The following is a 15,943-nucleotide window of genomic DNA, read 5'->3' as shown; positions in this document are numbered from 1 at the left end:
TGCGCGCCCATCGTTCGGTCCCAGCGCCTGCCAGCCTAACAGTTCGAAAGCACCCTCGGGTGCAAGTAGATAAATAGGGACCGCTTACCAGCGGGAAGGTAAACGGCGTTCCGTGTGCTGCGCTGGCTCGCCAGATGCAGCTTGTCACGCTGGCCAAGTGACCCAGAAGTGTCTTCGGACAGCGCTGGCTCCCGGCCTTTAGAGTGAGATGAGCGCACAACCCTAGAGTCTGGCAAGACTGGCCCGTACGGGCAGGGGTACCTTTACCTTACCTTAAGAAGTCTAGGCCCAGGTCTAGTGCTATCTTATGTATGCATGCCCCAACAGTACCACGGTGAGCTTCCATGCCCACACCATAGGTTTGCACTAACCATGTGCTGTGGTACCACAGTAAGGGCCTCCATTGCCATGAAATGGCAGTGGAAGAATTTGCAATGGGATGCCACTGTGCTGTGTGGTGACTGCTTGCAGGTGTTATAGCATGGTTTTAAAGGTGTCACCACGAGGAAGTGGCTGGAATGAGGATAAACAAATAAAAAGTTACTCAGCCGAACCCTGCTACTTGATGTATGAGCTTGTGAGGTAAAACACAGAGCCAAAGCGGAAACACAAAGCTGCCACAAAACACTCGGATACGTACGCGTTGAAGCGAGCTCGCACAACCACTCTGCAGAAATTTCTGAATCTGTGTTCACGGCCAACGATGAACAGAGGCTTGTCAAAATAGGGGTGATTCTCTCGTAACTCTTCTTCCTGGACTTTCCTTTCAAGAATGGGGGGGAAAGGGACTTGTCAGATATTCATTCACAGGCAAAGAACCAGCAGGAAGGCATATAAAGCATATATTTTGTTAGCTTATGGCTACAAGACCATTGTGGTGCAGTAGAGAGAGGGCTGACTGTGAGCCTTAGGAACCTTCTGCTCATCTGTGGCAACCACAGGATGGCTTTGGGCAAGTCCCTATCTCTCAGCCCTAACTGAATGTGATCAGGAAAGTATATACTCTCTACAAGTGTGTATCAAAACTGCAGATGGCAAGAATCTTCTTAAAAAAGGACATTCGTCCCTTTTTCACACATTAGAGGAATACATCTAATGCCAGCTGTGACTGGGTGCATCATCTGAAAGCATTCTTCTTGCTTCTGAAATACTGTTTTTGACCCTAAGCAAATCTGTTAATCAACTGGCAGAATAATCCAAATATCTGATCTGTCATGCAAAAGTCTCAATGGGGTGGATATGTCCTTCCACCCATCCCTGTTCAGCTTTGCCAAATGCCACCATTGTGGTGGGGAAGCCCCACCAATGAACAGCAACCTAATGCACCTGCTTAAAAGGTAGGGGGGCAGATGCTATGGCTGAAATGGGGTGTTTCAAGGGTGGGGGCTGGGTCGGCACAAGAGCCAATTGCTAAATCTGCTGCTGCTATGAGCTGGAAACGAGCCCGAAATTGGCTTCTTCGCCTCACCAGCCTGGGAGCTGGTGTAATGAAGGGGCATTTCACTTCTCCTTCTGCCTTCTGGCCTGGCTGGTGCAAGTTCCCCTGGCTGTACCCCTCTATCAGGCCTCACCACTACCAGCCAGGGGTTAGGATTATGACCTCAACCACTCAGATTATTAATTTATGAAGAAACTGGGGTACGGTCCTAGTAAATATATTCAATTTAAGAAAACGGTAGAAATTTAAATTCCCTAAGTACCTTTTCATTTCTGCCTGTTCCTTCTTTTCTTGGATCATTTTTATCTCGCTGTCTTCTCTCTGTGCATTTCTGTACCTCACTGTATTAGAATGCTAGAAGAAGAAGCATTTAAAAAAAACAAAACGGTTCTGTATTTTACCACACAAGAACAAAGCAAGGCAATGCGGGTAACTGCATGTAGCTTATATTTTATTTTCAAAAACTATGGTACAATGAGAAGAGTTTCTTACTTAGTTTTTGAGAAAATTCACAACTTGATTAGTAATTATGTTGATTCTCCACTATTATACATATTAACCAGAGCTTGTCCAGCCAAAATGAAGCATCTTTACATCCCATTGATTTCAATGGAAGTGGTAGGCATAAACCTCTACCATACATATCAATGGGACTTGCAAGTGCTAGGCTTTATCAGTTCACAAATTAATGCACTAAAAAGGAACACTAATATTACAGTGTTACAAAATCGTTATTGTAGAATTTGTGATTTGTTATGACAATTGTTTTTCTCCAAGATATTTTAAATTCCACTCCATTCTTAATTTTATTTTGACTTACATCTTGCGTTAGAGTTTCAAGCGATTTTCCTCTGCTGATTCGCTGACTGTTGGAGCCATGTCTTAGTGACCTGAAAAAATAACACTCTTTTGGGTGACAGATAACTGAGATCAAGTGCCGATCCTTACGTGATTACTATTATAGTGCACCAAGACTGTGGTCCCTTGCAATCAATTTTTCTTTGGTTGCATCAAAAGCTTGTAAATTTTCAGCCTAGTCTAATCTACTATCAGCTACTTTTTCCTCTTGATTTTTAAAATGGATGATCTGAATGTCACAGAAGCTAACTACATTTGAAATAAAAAGCATTTTCTCCCCTTTGTACGTCACACTGATTTATCATTGTTATTGTCAAAGAAATATGGAGATTAGTTATTTATGGAGCTTGGTTTTCATTTTCATCTGTCTGATATAATCCACCATATTGTAAAATGCAACAACTGTCTTTACCTGCGTTCTTGACGTATATGATGCTGGACACTAAGAATTGATCTTTCTTTCGCAGGCTGCCCCTCAAAGGATCCACTCAACATGCGCTGGCGTGTACAGGCCCTAGGGAAATGAGCAGCACTATGGTAGGTAAAAATAAAATTGTACGGCAGCTAAACAACTCAGTAGTTGTTTTTTTTAAGGACATAATTCACAGCCCTGCAGGAGGAGATTGGCCAAAAGCAAAAAACGAAAACCCCTCAAAACATTCCTCTCCCACGCCTTTCTCTTTCTCATCCATACATGCACAAGCCATTACTCAGAACAACAATTCGTATAAAATAGTTGTCATCTGCCCCTATCCTCCTCACGCCTAGAAGTTTGGCCTAAAAGCTCTTCCTGCTTCGGCCAGGGCTATAGGACCAGAGGGACAGAGACATGGCTATTAGACAGGAGAACATCAGCCTCCCAGTTTGATGAATGGCTTCATGGAGAGGGAAGAAAGAAATCGCCAGGTAATTTGGTCTCAGTCCCCTCCCATGTGTTTCAGGTCCGGAATTTGTTTTTCTTCATTTTCAATATGGATAAATGAAATATTTCAGAGATACCTCATGTTGGAACTCTTTGTCTAATCAACTCCTAAACGGTGTGCTTTCATCAGAGTTTTCAATACAGAGCAGTTACATGACCTCTTGTTCTCTCCTTGCCTTTCCATCCATCTCTCCTTGTTTCAACTTGCTCACTCCCTGATTCCCCTTCAAACTCTGGTGCTATTGCTTGTTTTACTTCTGAACTCCGTACGTATTGTTACAAGTGTTAGCTTTTGTTAAAATACTTAATTTTCAAAGAATTCTTTTCTATTAAGGAAATACTTTTAACTGAAGTTTTCCCCTGCTCCCTAAATATTTTTGTAAGCAGAAAGTCGTTTAGTAAGATTGTATTGTTAGAATCACTAGAAGGCTAGTAATACAGTGTAGTTTAAGGCGGCAATCCTACCCCTCTGAACTCAATGGCTCCTATTTCTGAGTAGGTCTATCTTTGATAAGTTTTTAGCTATCTGTGTTTTATCCATGTTTGTTTTAATTTATATGAGCTGCCACGAGTCCCAGTTGTGGGGAAAAGGCGGTATTTAAATAAATTAAAGACTAAAATAATAATCCTTTTGGCATCCATCTGTTTTGGGAGACAATGGAGAAATGGACCTTTGGGGGTGAAGTCAAATTGTTGGAAGGTTACAGAGCCTGCTGTGGTTGTAGAGACAGATATGGGAGAGGCATGTTTAGCAACAGCTGGAGCAGATGAAGGTGTCTGGTCTGTGCTCCTCCCGGAGTTCATTCCTCCTCTGGTCACTTGTACAGATGCACAACCTAACTGCCAATCTCCCTGCACTGGATTCCCATACTGTGGGTTTGATGTTGCCAGCCTTCATGTCACTTTTGCAGACATCTTTGTAATGCAGAGTTGGTCTGCCAACGGGCCTGGTGCCTGAAGCCAGCTCCCCTTGGGGATCCTGCCATCTTCCATTCTGTGGACATCACCAAGCCAGCGAAGGTGTCACGGAGATAGGATTGTGAACATGCTGGGAATGTGAGAGCTTGGGGGAGCACAACTTGGTTTGAGACTCTGTTTTGTCATGTGATGCCCCAAATCTTCCTGACATGTGGAAGGCGTTGCCCATGACTCACTTCCATAAAGCAGTGTGTTCAATACACAAGCCTGGTAGACCTTCATCTTGGCACTGAACGTTAGCATTGCATTCTCCCATACCCTTTCAGAGAGGTGAGCTATTGCTGTAGCTGCCTTGCCAATACACCGGTCCAGCTCAGTGTCGAAGGAGAAGTTGCTGGCTATGGTGGAACCCAGGTAGACAAAGTCATCTACCACCTCAAGAGTGTGGTCACCAATGCTGATGTGTGGAGTGCTGCTGATGTCCTGACCCAGGATGCTGGTCTTTGTCAGGCTGGTGGTAAGGCCGAACTCCCTGCAGGCTTGGGCAAAATGGCTGATGAGTCTCTGTAGAGCTTCCTTGGAGTGCACTGTCAAGGCTGCATCAACTGCAAACAACATCTCTCAGATAAGGACCTGCCACACTTTTGTCTTGGTGTGGAGATGTGCCTGTTTGAGCAGACCCCCATCCCTCCTTGAATGGAAGTACCCACTGTCTTCAGCTGAAGGCATATGAGACCAACAGGGAGAAGCACATGCCAAATATAGTTGGGGCAAGAACACAGCCCTGTTTCACACTACTCTTTATAGAGAAGGTGTCCAAGAATGAGCCATCATACTAGATGGTGCAGCACATGTTGTCAAGGAAGAACACAATCATCTTGTGAAGCTTAAGTGGGCATAGAAGCATTGTAGTACATTGTTTTTCATTGTAATGCACTTAACAATGCATTGGATTTCTGAATAACATTCTCTTATCTTTGACACAGTGAAACTATCTGGCTATAAGCTTGTCTGTTAAATATTTTCAAAGATACATTATCCCTTGGCTGTTAACATCCCGGCGAGCAGAAAAGGTCATTCAATTTCGAAGAATATTTATAGGACCAGCTGAGCAGCTGTTTCAAATACCAACAGACTGCCAAAACTGAATATATAATTCCAGCAAGGCAATAATGTTGTTTCCCAAACGTCATTGCAGACAGAACATAGGTGCTTCTAATTTTTTTTTAAAAGCAGGTAATAACTGAAAACAGAACTTGTGTGTAAGATGTGCAGTTCATGTTGAGCACAGTAAAAATGTTAAGAGGAGCGTTGTCTAGAACATATTGTGGCTTCTATGTATAGTGACAAATAAATGAACAGGCACTTTATCTTTTACCTCTCTAATAGCTAGAAACTGTTACAGAATTATGATGGTGTTGGTTTTCTTCTGAGCACTATATTTTTCAGCAGACTTTGAAATTTGTAAGGGAAGGTATTAAAAATCTGGATCATTATCCCAATTTTTGTTCCTGGGCAAGCATGCCCTTTCCCAGGGGGAGTGGATAGGGACAGTTCCTAGATGGAGAGATGTCTAAGGTCTTGGGTTGTTGTGCTGTGATCTAGTGATTTGGGCATGCCTTCCTCAAGGTCTCTACGGGTTAGATTTGGAGGAGGGGAAAGTCAGAGCAGGCTCATGAAAGGTGGGGAGGTCGCATCATACTCCTAATGATTGCTGGATGTCCAGAGATTAAATTCATCCAATTGACTGATTCCAAATCAGATGCCTGGGAGGGGGTTTTAATTGCAGTAAAGCTTTTAGGAAATACGAAACTTTTACTTGTTACATGCAGAAAGTCAGGAAAAAAGAGAGAGAGAAAAGAATTAGACTGGGAAAACTATTCAAGATGATTCAAATAAATCTGCTACTTGCAAATCAAATTCAGGGAAGCATCAAATCATCATTACCTAAGAATTTTGTTGATTGCAGTCTCTTTTTCCAGAAGGTTTCTTGCTCTAATGCTGAAAACAGATTTGCGGAGCTGTGAAATGAAAGGAAAAGCAGCTTTACCAATTGTTTATCTTGTCATGGGCCAGAATACTGATCTATTGAGCAGTTCATTTTGTGATGTCAAATGTCCTGCTATGGTGAACAAGGTACCTTTACTTATTTGGAATTTGCACCTCCTATGGAGTCCTACCTTATAATTTTGGACCAACAGTTTTAGGGATACAGTTATGTGAAAACTAAAGGTATATTGTGAATATCTATCACTTCTCACAGATTACCCAGATCATTTTAGCTGGCTTAACTGTTTTACATTTCAACACTTGCCTTGCAGAAAAGACTCTATCAGCTTCGTATGCATTATCTGAAAACACAGCAGGCTTTTTAATTGAGACTTTGAATGGCAAAATGCACCCAGATACATACATGCAAATATTTCTTAAGACTTGCATAAGAAAGTTTCATTCTACCTTAGATCAGAAGTTGCAAGGTCTGTTTCTATTTGGTGATATTAGAGCTTTCCTATTTAAAAAAATTGCAATGCACTAAATCCAATTCTACGGCCACAGACTCTAACTACTATTACAAAAAAAAAAAAATGATAATGAAAGAAGATCTGCAAAAAATTACCAGGATCATAAAACTGCTTAAAGCAACACAGATGGTTTTTAGTAAGAAGGAAGGGCAAAAACACATCTGCCATGTGGATGGCAAGCCAACTCATTTGACAACAACCCAGATGTTGCAGATGACAAAGACGTTTTCAGAAAATCTCTGTCTGAAAACATCGCAATTGAAAGCTAGAATATAAGGATGAAGAATACAAGCTTACTTTAAAACAATGTGAAAAATGCAAACGCATCTGGAGAACATAGTAGTCCATTCAAATATCACTCAACATATTATGCTTTCTGTCCAGACTTGTGGTGTGCAAAGTTCCACTCATGTAATTCTCCACCAGAAGAAGAGGGGTGGCAATATTTGCAGAGCCTTAAGCTGCTCCAAAGCTGCTCCAAAGCTGCTCCAAAGAATTGGGAGAACAGCATAGGATTGGTGTGGGGGACTAGAAAGGGAAGGGTGAGATGGTGCTGTGCCCCCCATTTCCCAGTGGGAGCCCTTTTATTTGTATAGTGGCATGTCTGGATCTAGCCACATGCTTAGGTGCCATTTCTATCTACCCTTTCAGAGAGACATTTAAAATATAAATGTCAACACTATCAATACCTGTCCGTTCTTTAGTCATTCATGTCAATATGAGACTGTAGTTTGGTCTGCGCAAAGCTGTGGCTGATCACCAGTACACACAACCCAAGGATACAGCTGCTTATGTTGCATCCGGGTTGATATTTTCCTTACCTCAAGCTGGTGATTTAGACAGAATACCCCCAACGGGATTGTGCAGAAAACTGAAACTGGGGCAGTATGACTCTGCCCCGTCGAGGACTTCTCGGAAGTAGCACAGGAATTCACAATGGTGGCTGGCGTAATGTTCAACTCATGCTTAGAACATGGTTAGCAGTTTGTGTGTTCGTACAGAGTAGCACAAGGGATGCGGGTGGCGCTGTGGGTTAAACCACAGAGCTTAGGACTTGCTGATCAGAAGGTCGGCAGTTCGAATCCCCGCAACAGGGTGAGCTCCCGTTGCTCGGTCCCTGCTCCTGCCAACCTAGCAGTTTGAATGCACGTCAAAGTGTAAGTAGATAAATAGGTACCGCTCCAGTGGGAAGGTAAACGGCGTTTCCGTGCGCTGCTCTGCTTCGCCAGAAGCAGCTTAGTCATGCTGGCCACGACCCGGAAGCTGTACGCCGGCTTCCTCGGCCAATAAAGTGAGATGAGCGCCACAACCCCAGAGTCGGCCACGACTGGACCTAATGGTCAGGGGTCCCTTTACCTTTACTGAGTAGCACATCACTGTATACAATTGGATGACATAAAACAGCTCTCACTGGTGTCAGATGCCTTTGGAGTTGTTCAATAGGTTACTGGTGGATTTGTGAAAACCTTAGCAGGGGCTTCTGCTTTTGTGTGGCATGGATCATCTCACCTAATTGTATTCATTCATGTTAGACTGGTTCCACTCGCGAGTGTGACAATGCCAACTATGCATTTTATTTGGCCAACAGCATCAATGCGCAAGAATGGCAGCCACAAATGGTGCACTGTGGTGTTTTTTCTTAATGGCAACTACTTTTCTCAGGCTGCCCCCAAGAATGGAAAAATGTAATGTCCAGCACGTTTTCGATAAAACCAATGGAAGCTGCTGCAACCATAGATAGCAGCTAAAGTAATGGTTAAGAAAACAAAATGGAAATAAATGGAAATAATGAAATTGATAGGAAGGGAATGAATGAATTACTGAGTGAATGCAATTTTAGTGAATGAATAACAAAACAAAAGTAAGAATCATGAATGAACTCAAATGGGGAAATCAGCTCCATACTAATTCAGACATTATGTTGTACAGTAAGTCTTACATACCTATGTATTCATTGCACTTATGCTTCTATTATCCATATAGTATTACTATTTTTAATGTAATCAGTCACAAAGTGAATGACTGAGTGAATGTTAGCTCTGCTTAACTGCTTAAAGCTATTGATGGCTATCTTAAATAAACAGGAGGTGAGCTACCTTCCAGCGGTCTTCCAGAAAGGACAACAGCATCCTGATAAGGCTGGAGATCCCTGTAATCATGATGTCAGCTTGCCTGTCATGCAACTTTGGACAGAGTAAAGAGAGAAAGAGGCTTGGCGGACTGAACTAGAGGGAAGAAAACTATGAGAACTTTGGATAAAGAGAAACTTTTGGGCAAAAACGTCTGCAGCACCTCTGTGCATTCATTTTGGAGAAAATGAAAACTCGTGAGATGTTGGAATAAAGAAAGGGGGCACGGTTCTCCAAAAGACCCATAGTTAGAAACCTGCTTTTGCTCAACTCCTAAACAGCTCTTCTTTATTATTTTCTAGGTCTCTCTGATTCGCGTTAGAGGAAATATAGATAGCATGCACAAAGGAAGCTACAGCTGTCAGCATAATTTTTGTGGTTGATTTCAGTGTTGTGTGTTTAATTAACATCTCCCATAGCTCATGCTTGTTTGTTCTACTGTGCACACAGTCAGGGTTTTTTTTAAGTTATTATTTCAAATCTGTGTTAGAGGAGAGAGATTTTGGAGAATGTTGGTGCATTTACAAGGGAGGTTGCTATGGTAATGGTAAGTATAGAAAGCCAGAATCAGTAGCAAAATGCAACCTAATGTTCTACCCACATGGGGAAATTTCTCACTGAGTATACAAAACCATCTTACACTGAGTCAGCCCACACACTGCCCAACTTTTGTCTGGCAACAGGCATTCAGCAAAAATCTCTCCCACATCTATCTGACTAGAGGCTCAACTTATGCATGGGGAATCTGTGCTCCATGGCATGGCACTGCAATCACCTAGACAGCATTTGAACAGATGTGCTATTATTTCCCCGTTCTTCAGGTCCTGCAGTCCTGTATGAAATCAATGTATGGAATATAACTATTTGTTTAAAAAATGTGTTGATGGGAGACTGCTGCACGGGTTGGTTTGTGCATAGCTGTCAACTTACAGATTTGAAAATAAGGGGCCAGCAGCCTCAAAAATAAGGGATCAGCAGCCAAAATAAGGGATTTTCCAAGCACAGGTATGTTCAACTTCTGAGCCTCTCCGAGCCAAAGGCAGAAAGTCCAGCCAGCAGCCAAGCGAAGCCTCAAGCGGTGGTTCCCACAGCGCAGCAACCCGGCAAAGGGGGTGCAGCAAGGGAAACCACCATCACCTCTCCGCTGGGAAGCGCTGAGCAAAGGCGAGTCCCCAGGAATCGCAGCCAATTTGATCGGCACAAGGCATGCAAGCTCCACCCCCCAGTCATTCTTAGACTCCTTATTGGGTGAGCAGCGCAGCCAAGCAACACCGCTGGAGCCTCCCTCCTCCCTGGCTGGCAGGGAGGGAGGAAGAGGAGCTGCTTCTTTTGAAACCCGGGAAATTTAAGGGACATCATCAATAAGGGACAGCAGCGGGACACAATGCTGGGATAAGGGACTTTCCTGCCAAATAAGGGACAGTTGACAACTATGGGTTTGTGTGGACACAACACCAGCTACCCATCTCTTCCCTACACTGTGATGTCATCATGGAGTTCAGAATCGTAACAGAGCTTTAAAAGGAAACCCCAAATTAGCATCAATCAAAAGTCTAGAGTCATAATTACGAAATCTGTCTGTCACGTTGGACAATCAAGGTTCTATGTGCTTGTACAACTTTAGTTTATGATGGATATGGATATGCTGTTTACCTTCTGGTCAATGTATTTGTTGTCTTCAATTGCCAACCTTTTAGAATGGTCACATGAGGAAGAGGAAGCTGATGGAAGCCTTCTCAGTAAACAAGTTGTGTCTTGCTGCTGTCGATCAATAAATTGCTTCATAAAGCTTTCCCTTAAGAGTAAAAAAAGGAGAGAGAAGGCTTTGAGGCAAAGCTCCTGGTTCACTTTATGTATAATTTGATAGTATCTGAAAAAATCCTGAATAGTCCATATGCTAGTACAAAAGATAAAATGAAAATGATACAAGGCATATAATACATAATGGATTTTGATTTGATCACTGAAGTAACATTAAATTTGTATGTAGCTACACGACTGTCTAAAAAAACCTTATGTTCTTCTTTAACCGTGCTTTCCTTTAAAAAATTATCATTTGTTTTGCACTTTACCTCTCTGTCTGATTCTGCTATGTGCTAAATTCCAAGTTTTAAAACCTCTGATATAATCCATAGAAAACATCCTTTCTCAAGAAGAAAAAAAAAAGACATTTCAGCAGGAATTCAAAGAACACATTTATAAAAAAGGGTTTTGTTAGACCATACTTTGCATCAGCCAGATTCTGGTTTTCAATTTGCTTGTTCTAATGGGACAGAATCATAGCTAACGCCCCCATTTATTTATTTATTTCATAAAATTTATATGCCGCTTGATTGTGAAAAACAAATCCCAAAGCGGTTTACAAAATATATTTCAATTATGTCTTTCCTAACATTCTACTCATGTAAAGCAGAATGTTTAAGCCTGTCACAAAGCCATAGCTTAATTGAGGGTAAGTATTAATGCAACTTCTAAGCATGAAATTTCAGATAAATGTGTTTATATTGTGCAGGGATTGCTATAGTATTTGGCAATGATTTTAAAAGACAGTAGATGTGCTGTTCTAGCTTTCTTGTAAATTGGAAGACTCTTCACTCCTTTGGAAGCAAAACAGATACTCTTTCTAGGTTGGTTCACGGTACAGATAATGCACTGGCAGTGGGCAAACAAGCAAAAAGGGGAAGAAAATGAGTATAGGCAAAATATATGTGTATATGGTTAGGAGAGAGAAACAAAGAAACAAGATGCGTCAGTATGGTTAAAGGGACCAAAATGTGATGTCCGTGATTCAAGTATTAAGTGTTTTGCAGCCATTTTATACTCATTTTTGGTGAAGGGGGGGTCCTGTTTGGGGAATTGCATTGGCCCCAAACCACCTTAATTTGGCCTTGTGGAACAGGATCAATTTCACTTTAAAAAAATAAATAAATAAAAAAGACCCACATTGGAGAAGAGAATCTAAAGAAAACTTCAAACCTATCTTAAAACACTTTTCACATTGCCAAGCACTTAAAGAGAGCTGAAAAGCGAAACTACCTTATTTTGGGGACTGTAAAATCCGAAGGGAGCTTGGAGATTTTTACCATTTGAGGTCTGTTAGGGAATTTTTCAAAGATCCGCAGGCGCAGTGGGAGCTTTTCCTTGGTATCTGCATTTGCCTCACTTTGCTTCAGCTAAATAAAAACACACACACACATAAACAGGATTAAATAAACCAGGAACAAAGTCTTGCTTTCCCCCCGCCCAAAGAGCAGCAAATGCAATCAACTGAAGAACCACAAGGTGGCAGTAAAGAACTACAGTTGAGACTTCTGTTTTGACATTAATTTCTTAGCGTTTCAGAACTACACGCAGTTAAAACTGCAAAAAGTCCTTTTCTTGAAAGATTTAAAATGCAAAGAGTGTTGCAGTAAATATTTGTATTTCCTTTGTGTAGTTTTTCACAGTTCTCTCCCACTCTACAAGTAAAACATACTTCCCTCCCTCTTATTAGACCTGCCAGTTGTAGATAAGTGAAATGTTGTATATATCAGTGGTTCCCAATTCTTTTGGCACGGTGACCCACAGCTCCAAACTGACTTCAAACGGTGACCCATCATTACACTGTCAGGTGGATTTTGGACATTAGGTCTTTACCAGCTGTCAGTTTCTTGCAAGTTTGCCTATTTTATAACCATTACTTGAGACGCCCAAGCAAAAAATTTGCTTAAAGCTTTATTAATGTGGAATTTGTTTAAATATTTATAATACTTACAAGGTTATTCATAGTTTTATATATGGGAATGTAAGAACAGCTACCATCTGAAGGCAGGATATTGCTTCCCAAGTTATAAAAACATAGTTATGCAAGCAGTGTATAATGAACTATGAATATTTTTAGATTGCTTTATTCACAATAAAGTCCCTTCTGGCAAGTATCAGTGGAATGGCCAGGCTTGCATATTGCCAACAAAGTAGATCAATGCAGGGCTTGATGGTTGTCTGACATAATCTCAGATCATTATTAATACACAGGGGTAAATATATTATTTCTTATTTCACCCAAGTAAACTTCAACTCACCTTTGGCTTAACTATTCACTAATCCTGGTGGCGTGGGACGCGGGTGGCGCTGTGGGTAAAAGCCTCAGCACCTAGGGCTTGCCGATCGAAAGGTCGGTGGTTCGAATCCCCGCGGTGGGGTGCGCTCCCGTTGTTCGGTCCCAGCGCCTGCCAACCTAGCAGTTCAAAAGCACCTCCGGGTGCAAGTCGATAAATAGGGACTGCTTACTAGCGGGAAGGTAAACGGCGTTCCGTGTGCTGCGCTGGCTCGCCAGAGCAGCGATGTCACGCTGGCCACGTGACCCGGAAGTGTCTGCGGACAGCGCTGGCCCCCGGCCTCTAGAGTGAGATGAGCGCACAACCCTAGAGCCTGTCAAGACTGGCCCGTACGGGCAGGGGTACCTTTAATCCTGGTGGCAGATTTGGTGATGGTTTGCCACAAGGTGTCTTTGGCCACATCAGGAGTGAGCTATAATAGTCTTTCAATTTCTTATACAAGCACCCTGTGGAAAACTGTCCACAGCCCACTTCTGACCCACAGGTTGAAAAACACTGGTATGTATCACATACTTAGCCAATGAGAAAAGATATTGTCTGACTGCACAATATAGATGCTTAGCAAACCATATTTTCTTCTTTGTATGCCTCTTCTGCAAGAGGCCTGAAGGGTGGCAACCTAAGAACAGGTATTTTCTGTGGTGATTCCCTGCTTGTGGAATGCTATCCCCAGGGAAGCTTGCCTGGGCGCCTTTGTTACATATCTTTAGGCACCAGGAAAAAACATCCCTCTTCTCCAAGTCCTTTAGTTAATTAAACAATCAGTTCAATTTTAATTTTAAATTTTAAAAAACCAGACTTTTAAACTGGAGGGTATTTTGTTTGTTTGTTTTTATGGTATGTCTTGTTGTGTTTTTATATTGTAAACTGCCCTGTGATCTTTGGGTGTAGGGCAGTTTAATAATAATAATAATAATAATAATAGGACTAGGTTTGTCTCCAAAGACAGTCCTCATGTAGAGAGAAGTCACTAAATTCTTAGCAGACCAAGCAATCTAGCGTTGGAATTCCTTGCTGATCCTTAGGGAAATGCCACTCACTGCTAATAAACTTGAAGGCAATATAGGTGGCTCAGAAGTTCAACTTCTGCCACTCAAGGACAAAGTAATTGCTATACCAGCTAATCCTGGAGTATATTTGGGGAAGAAAATGGGGTTGGAAGGAGGTAAAAGACAAAACAGCACATGCAGAAAAAGACTAAAAAAGAATAGTGGGTCCTTTGTTATTAGGTTAGGTAAAGGTAAAGGGACCCCTGACTATTAGGTCCAGTCGTGGATGACTCTGGGGTTGCGGCGCTCATCTCGCTTTATTGGTTGAGGGAGCCGGAGTACAGCTTCTGGGTCATGTGGCCAGCATGACTAAGCCACTTCTGGCAAAAGCAGCGCACGGAAATGCCGTTTACCTTCCCACCGAGCGGTACCTATTTATCTACTTGCACTTTGTGCTTTCGAACTGCTAGGTTGGCAGGAGCGGGACCGAGCAACAAGAGCTCACCCCGTCGCAGTGATTCAAACTGCCAACCTTCTGATTGGCAAGCCCTAGGCTCTGTGGTTTAACTCACAGCAGTTAGTAAACCACTAAGCAGGTTTCCGGGACAATCCTACTGAAATGCCTCTAAACAGGTCCCTAGACAGTCGTGCTCAGAAGCCTAAAGAAAGGGTGACCCACCCAGGGGGTTCATGGCACCATTCACATAACAAAAATGACCATAGAAATATCTTTTTTCTTTTCTTTTCAAAAGTAGGGGCTCTATGGCTGGACTTTTGAAAAACCGAGAGTGCGTAGTACTTAGTAAGTGGGAACCATTGCTCTGTGGGCATTGATGGGAAAACTCCTTCCTTAAACAAGCGCTGATGGCTGGTGGCAACTAGCTAGAGACACACCCCATGTGTTTGGACATCGGTTGGAAAGAAATGGTTATTTGGGCAGAATGTAGCTAATAAAGGAGAAGGAAGTCTTAGCACACCCCCAGGCCAAATGCAGAAGCTATCTTCTTCGGGGACGACAACTTGTTATTTAAAAGCATAGCCCTTTATGGTAATGATTGCTCACTTCCCCACACTCACCATGCATATTTGTAAATAAAAACAGGTATCCCAGTGTTATAAGAATTTCAAGGTCTTATATATAGAAAGTAGATGTTCATAAATGTACCAAGCAAACACATACAAATATGTAAACCACATGTCTAAAACCCACAGAAAAGTCCTGAAACCATTTTCTCTCTCCCAAAATGACCTCAAATATTTCTCTGCAAGGTCGAAGGAAATGAGAAATCTCCCCATTGTCTCTTTCACAAATCCTGTTTTAAGGGCACATTTAAGAAATGAATAGAGAGTGTGCCTGTGACCTGTGACCTGGATTCAGGAATTGAGTAGTTATCATAACAAAAGAGTGGCCAGGATGCCCAGGTAATCCAATCAGGTAACCTGGCAGACAGGAAGAAATAACACACCCAGATTCCCGCCCCTTCTCTGATGTATTAAGGGGGTGGTCTCCCATGGACTGCAAGAAGATCAAACCTATCAATTCTTAAGGAAATCAGCCCTGAGTGCTCACTGGAAGGACAGATCGTGAAGCTGAGGCTCCATTACTTTGGCCACCTCATGAGAAGAGAAGACTCCATGGAAAAGACCCTGATGTTGGGAAAGATGGAGGGCGCAAGGAGAAGGGGACGACAGAGGACGAGATGGTTAGACAGTGTTCTCGAAGCTACCAGCATGAGTTTGACCAAACTGCAGGAGGCAGTGGAAGACAGGAGTGCCTGGCATGCTCTGGTCCATGGGGTTACGAAGAGTCAGACACGACTAAACAACAACACTTGGGCCACAGCCCTTCTGTGATGTATGTATGATGTTTCTGGGGGTGGTCTTGGACCTCAGGGCAGGCAATTTAAAATGTCTTTATAAGGGGTTGCACGCATGGCTCAGGGTCCCCCCCCCCTCCTGTGTGTGCATGGGGGGGAGCATCATGTTGCTACAGCTTTAATAAAGATCAGGCTTACTAGCTGCTTTGCTTCTCAATATTCTCTGGTTGGTCTCTGTTATTTTCTCCTACCA

General features: G+C 42.5%; 1 protein-coding gene across 9 annotated transcripts in view; it reads right to left on the bottom strand.

Annotated features, from left to right (window-relative positions):
• NALCN (sodium leak channel, non-selective) overlaps positions 1–15,943 on the bottom strand; it is a 193,958-nt gene that overhangs the window by 30,307 nt on the left and 147,708 nt on the right. For 5 of the 9 annotated variants that reach the window (XM_083437568.1, XM_083437569.1, XM_083437573.1 and 2 more), the window contains 8 exons: positions 11,824–11,960; positions 10,441–10,582; positions 8,755–8,841; positions 6,084–6,157; positions 2,709–2,810; positions 2,259–2,328; positions 1,701–1,792; positions 641–763 (listed from right to left, as the gene is read on the bottom strand). In XM_083437568.1, coding sequence (XP_083293694.1) covers positions 641–763; positions 1,701–1,792; positions 2,259–2,328; positions 2,709–2,810; positions 6,084–6,157; positions 8,755–8,841; positions 10,441–10,582; positions 11,824–11,960 — 827 coding nt within the window. The remainder of the gene's footprint in view (positions 1–640; positions 764–1,700; positions 1,793–2,258; positions 2,329–2,708; positions 2,811–6,083; positions 6,158–8,754; positions 8,842–10,440; positions 10,583–11,823; positions 11,961–15,943) is intronic. The other 4 variants (XR_014510429.1, XM_083437570.1, XM_083437571.1 and 1 more) reach the window with 1 other exon arrangement.

This window comes from Podarcis tiliguerta, assembly GCF_965153285.1.
Source record: "Podarcis tiliguerta genome assembly, chromosome: 4".
NCBI lineage: Eukaryota > Metazoa > Chordata > Lepidosauria > Squamata > Lacertidae > Podarcis > Podarcis tiliguerta.
This window is presented reverse-complemented; position numbering and strand designations above follow the sequence as displayed.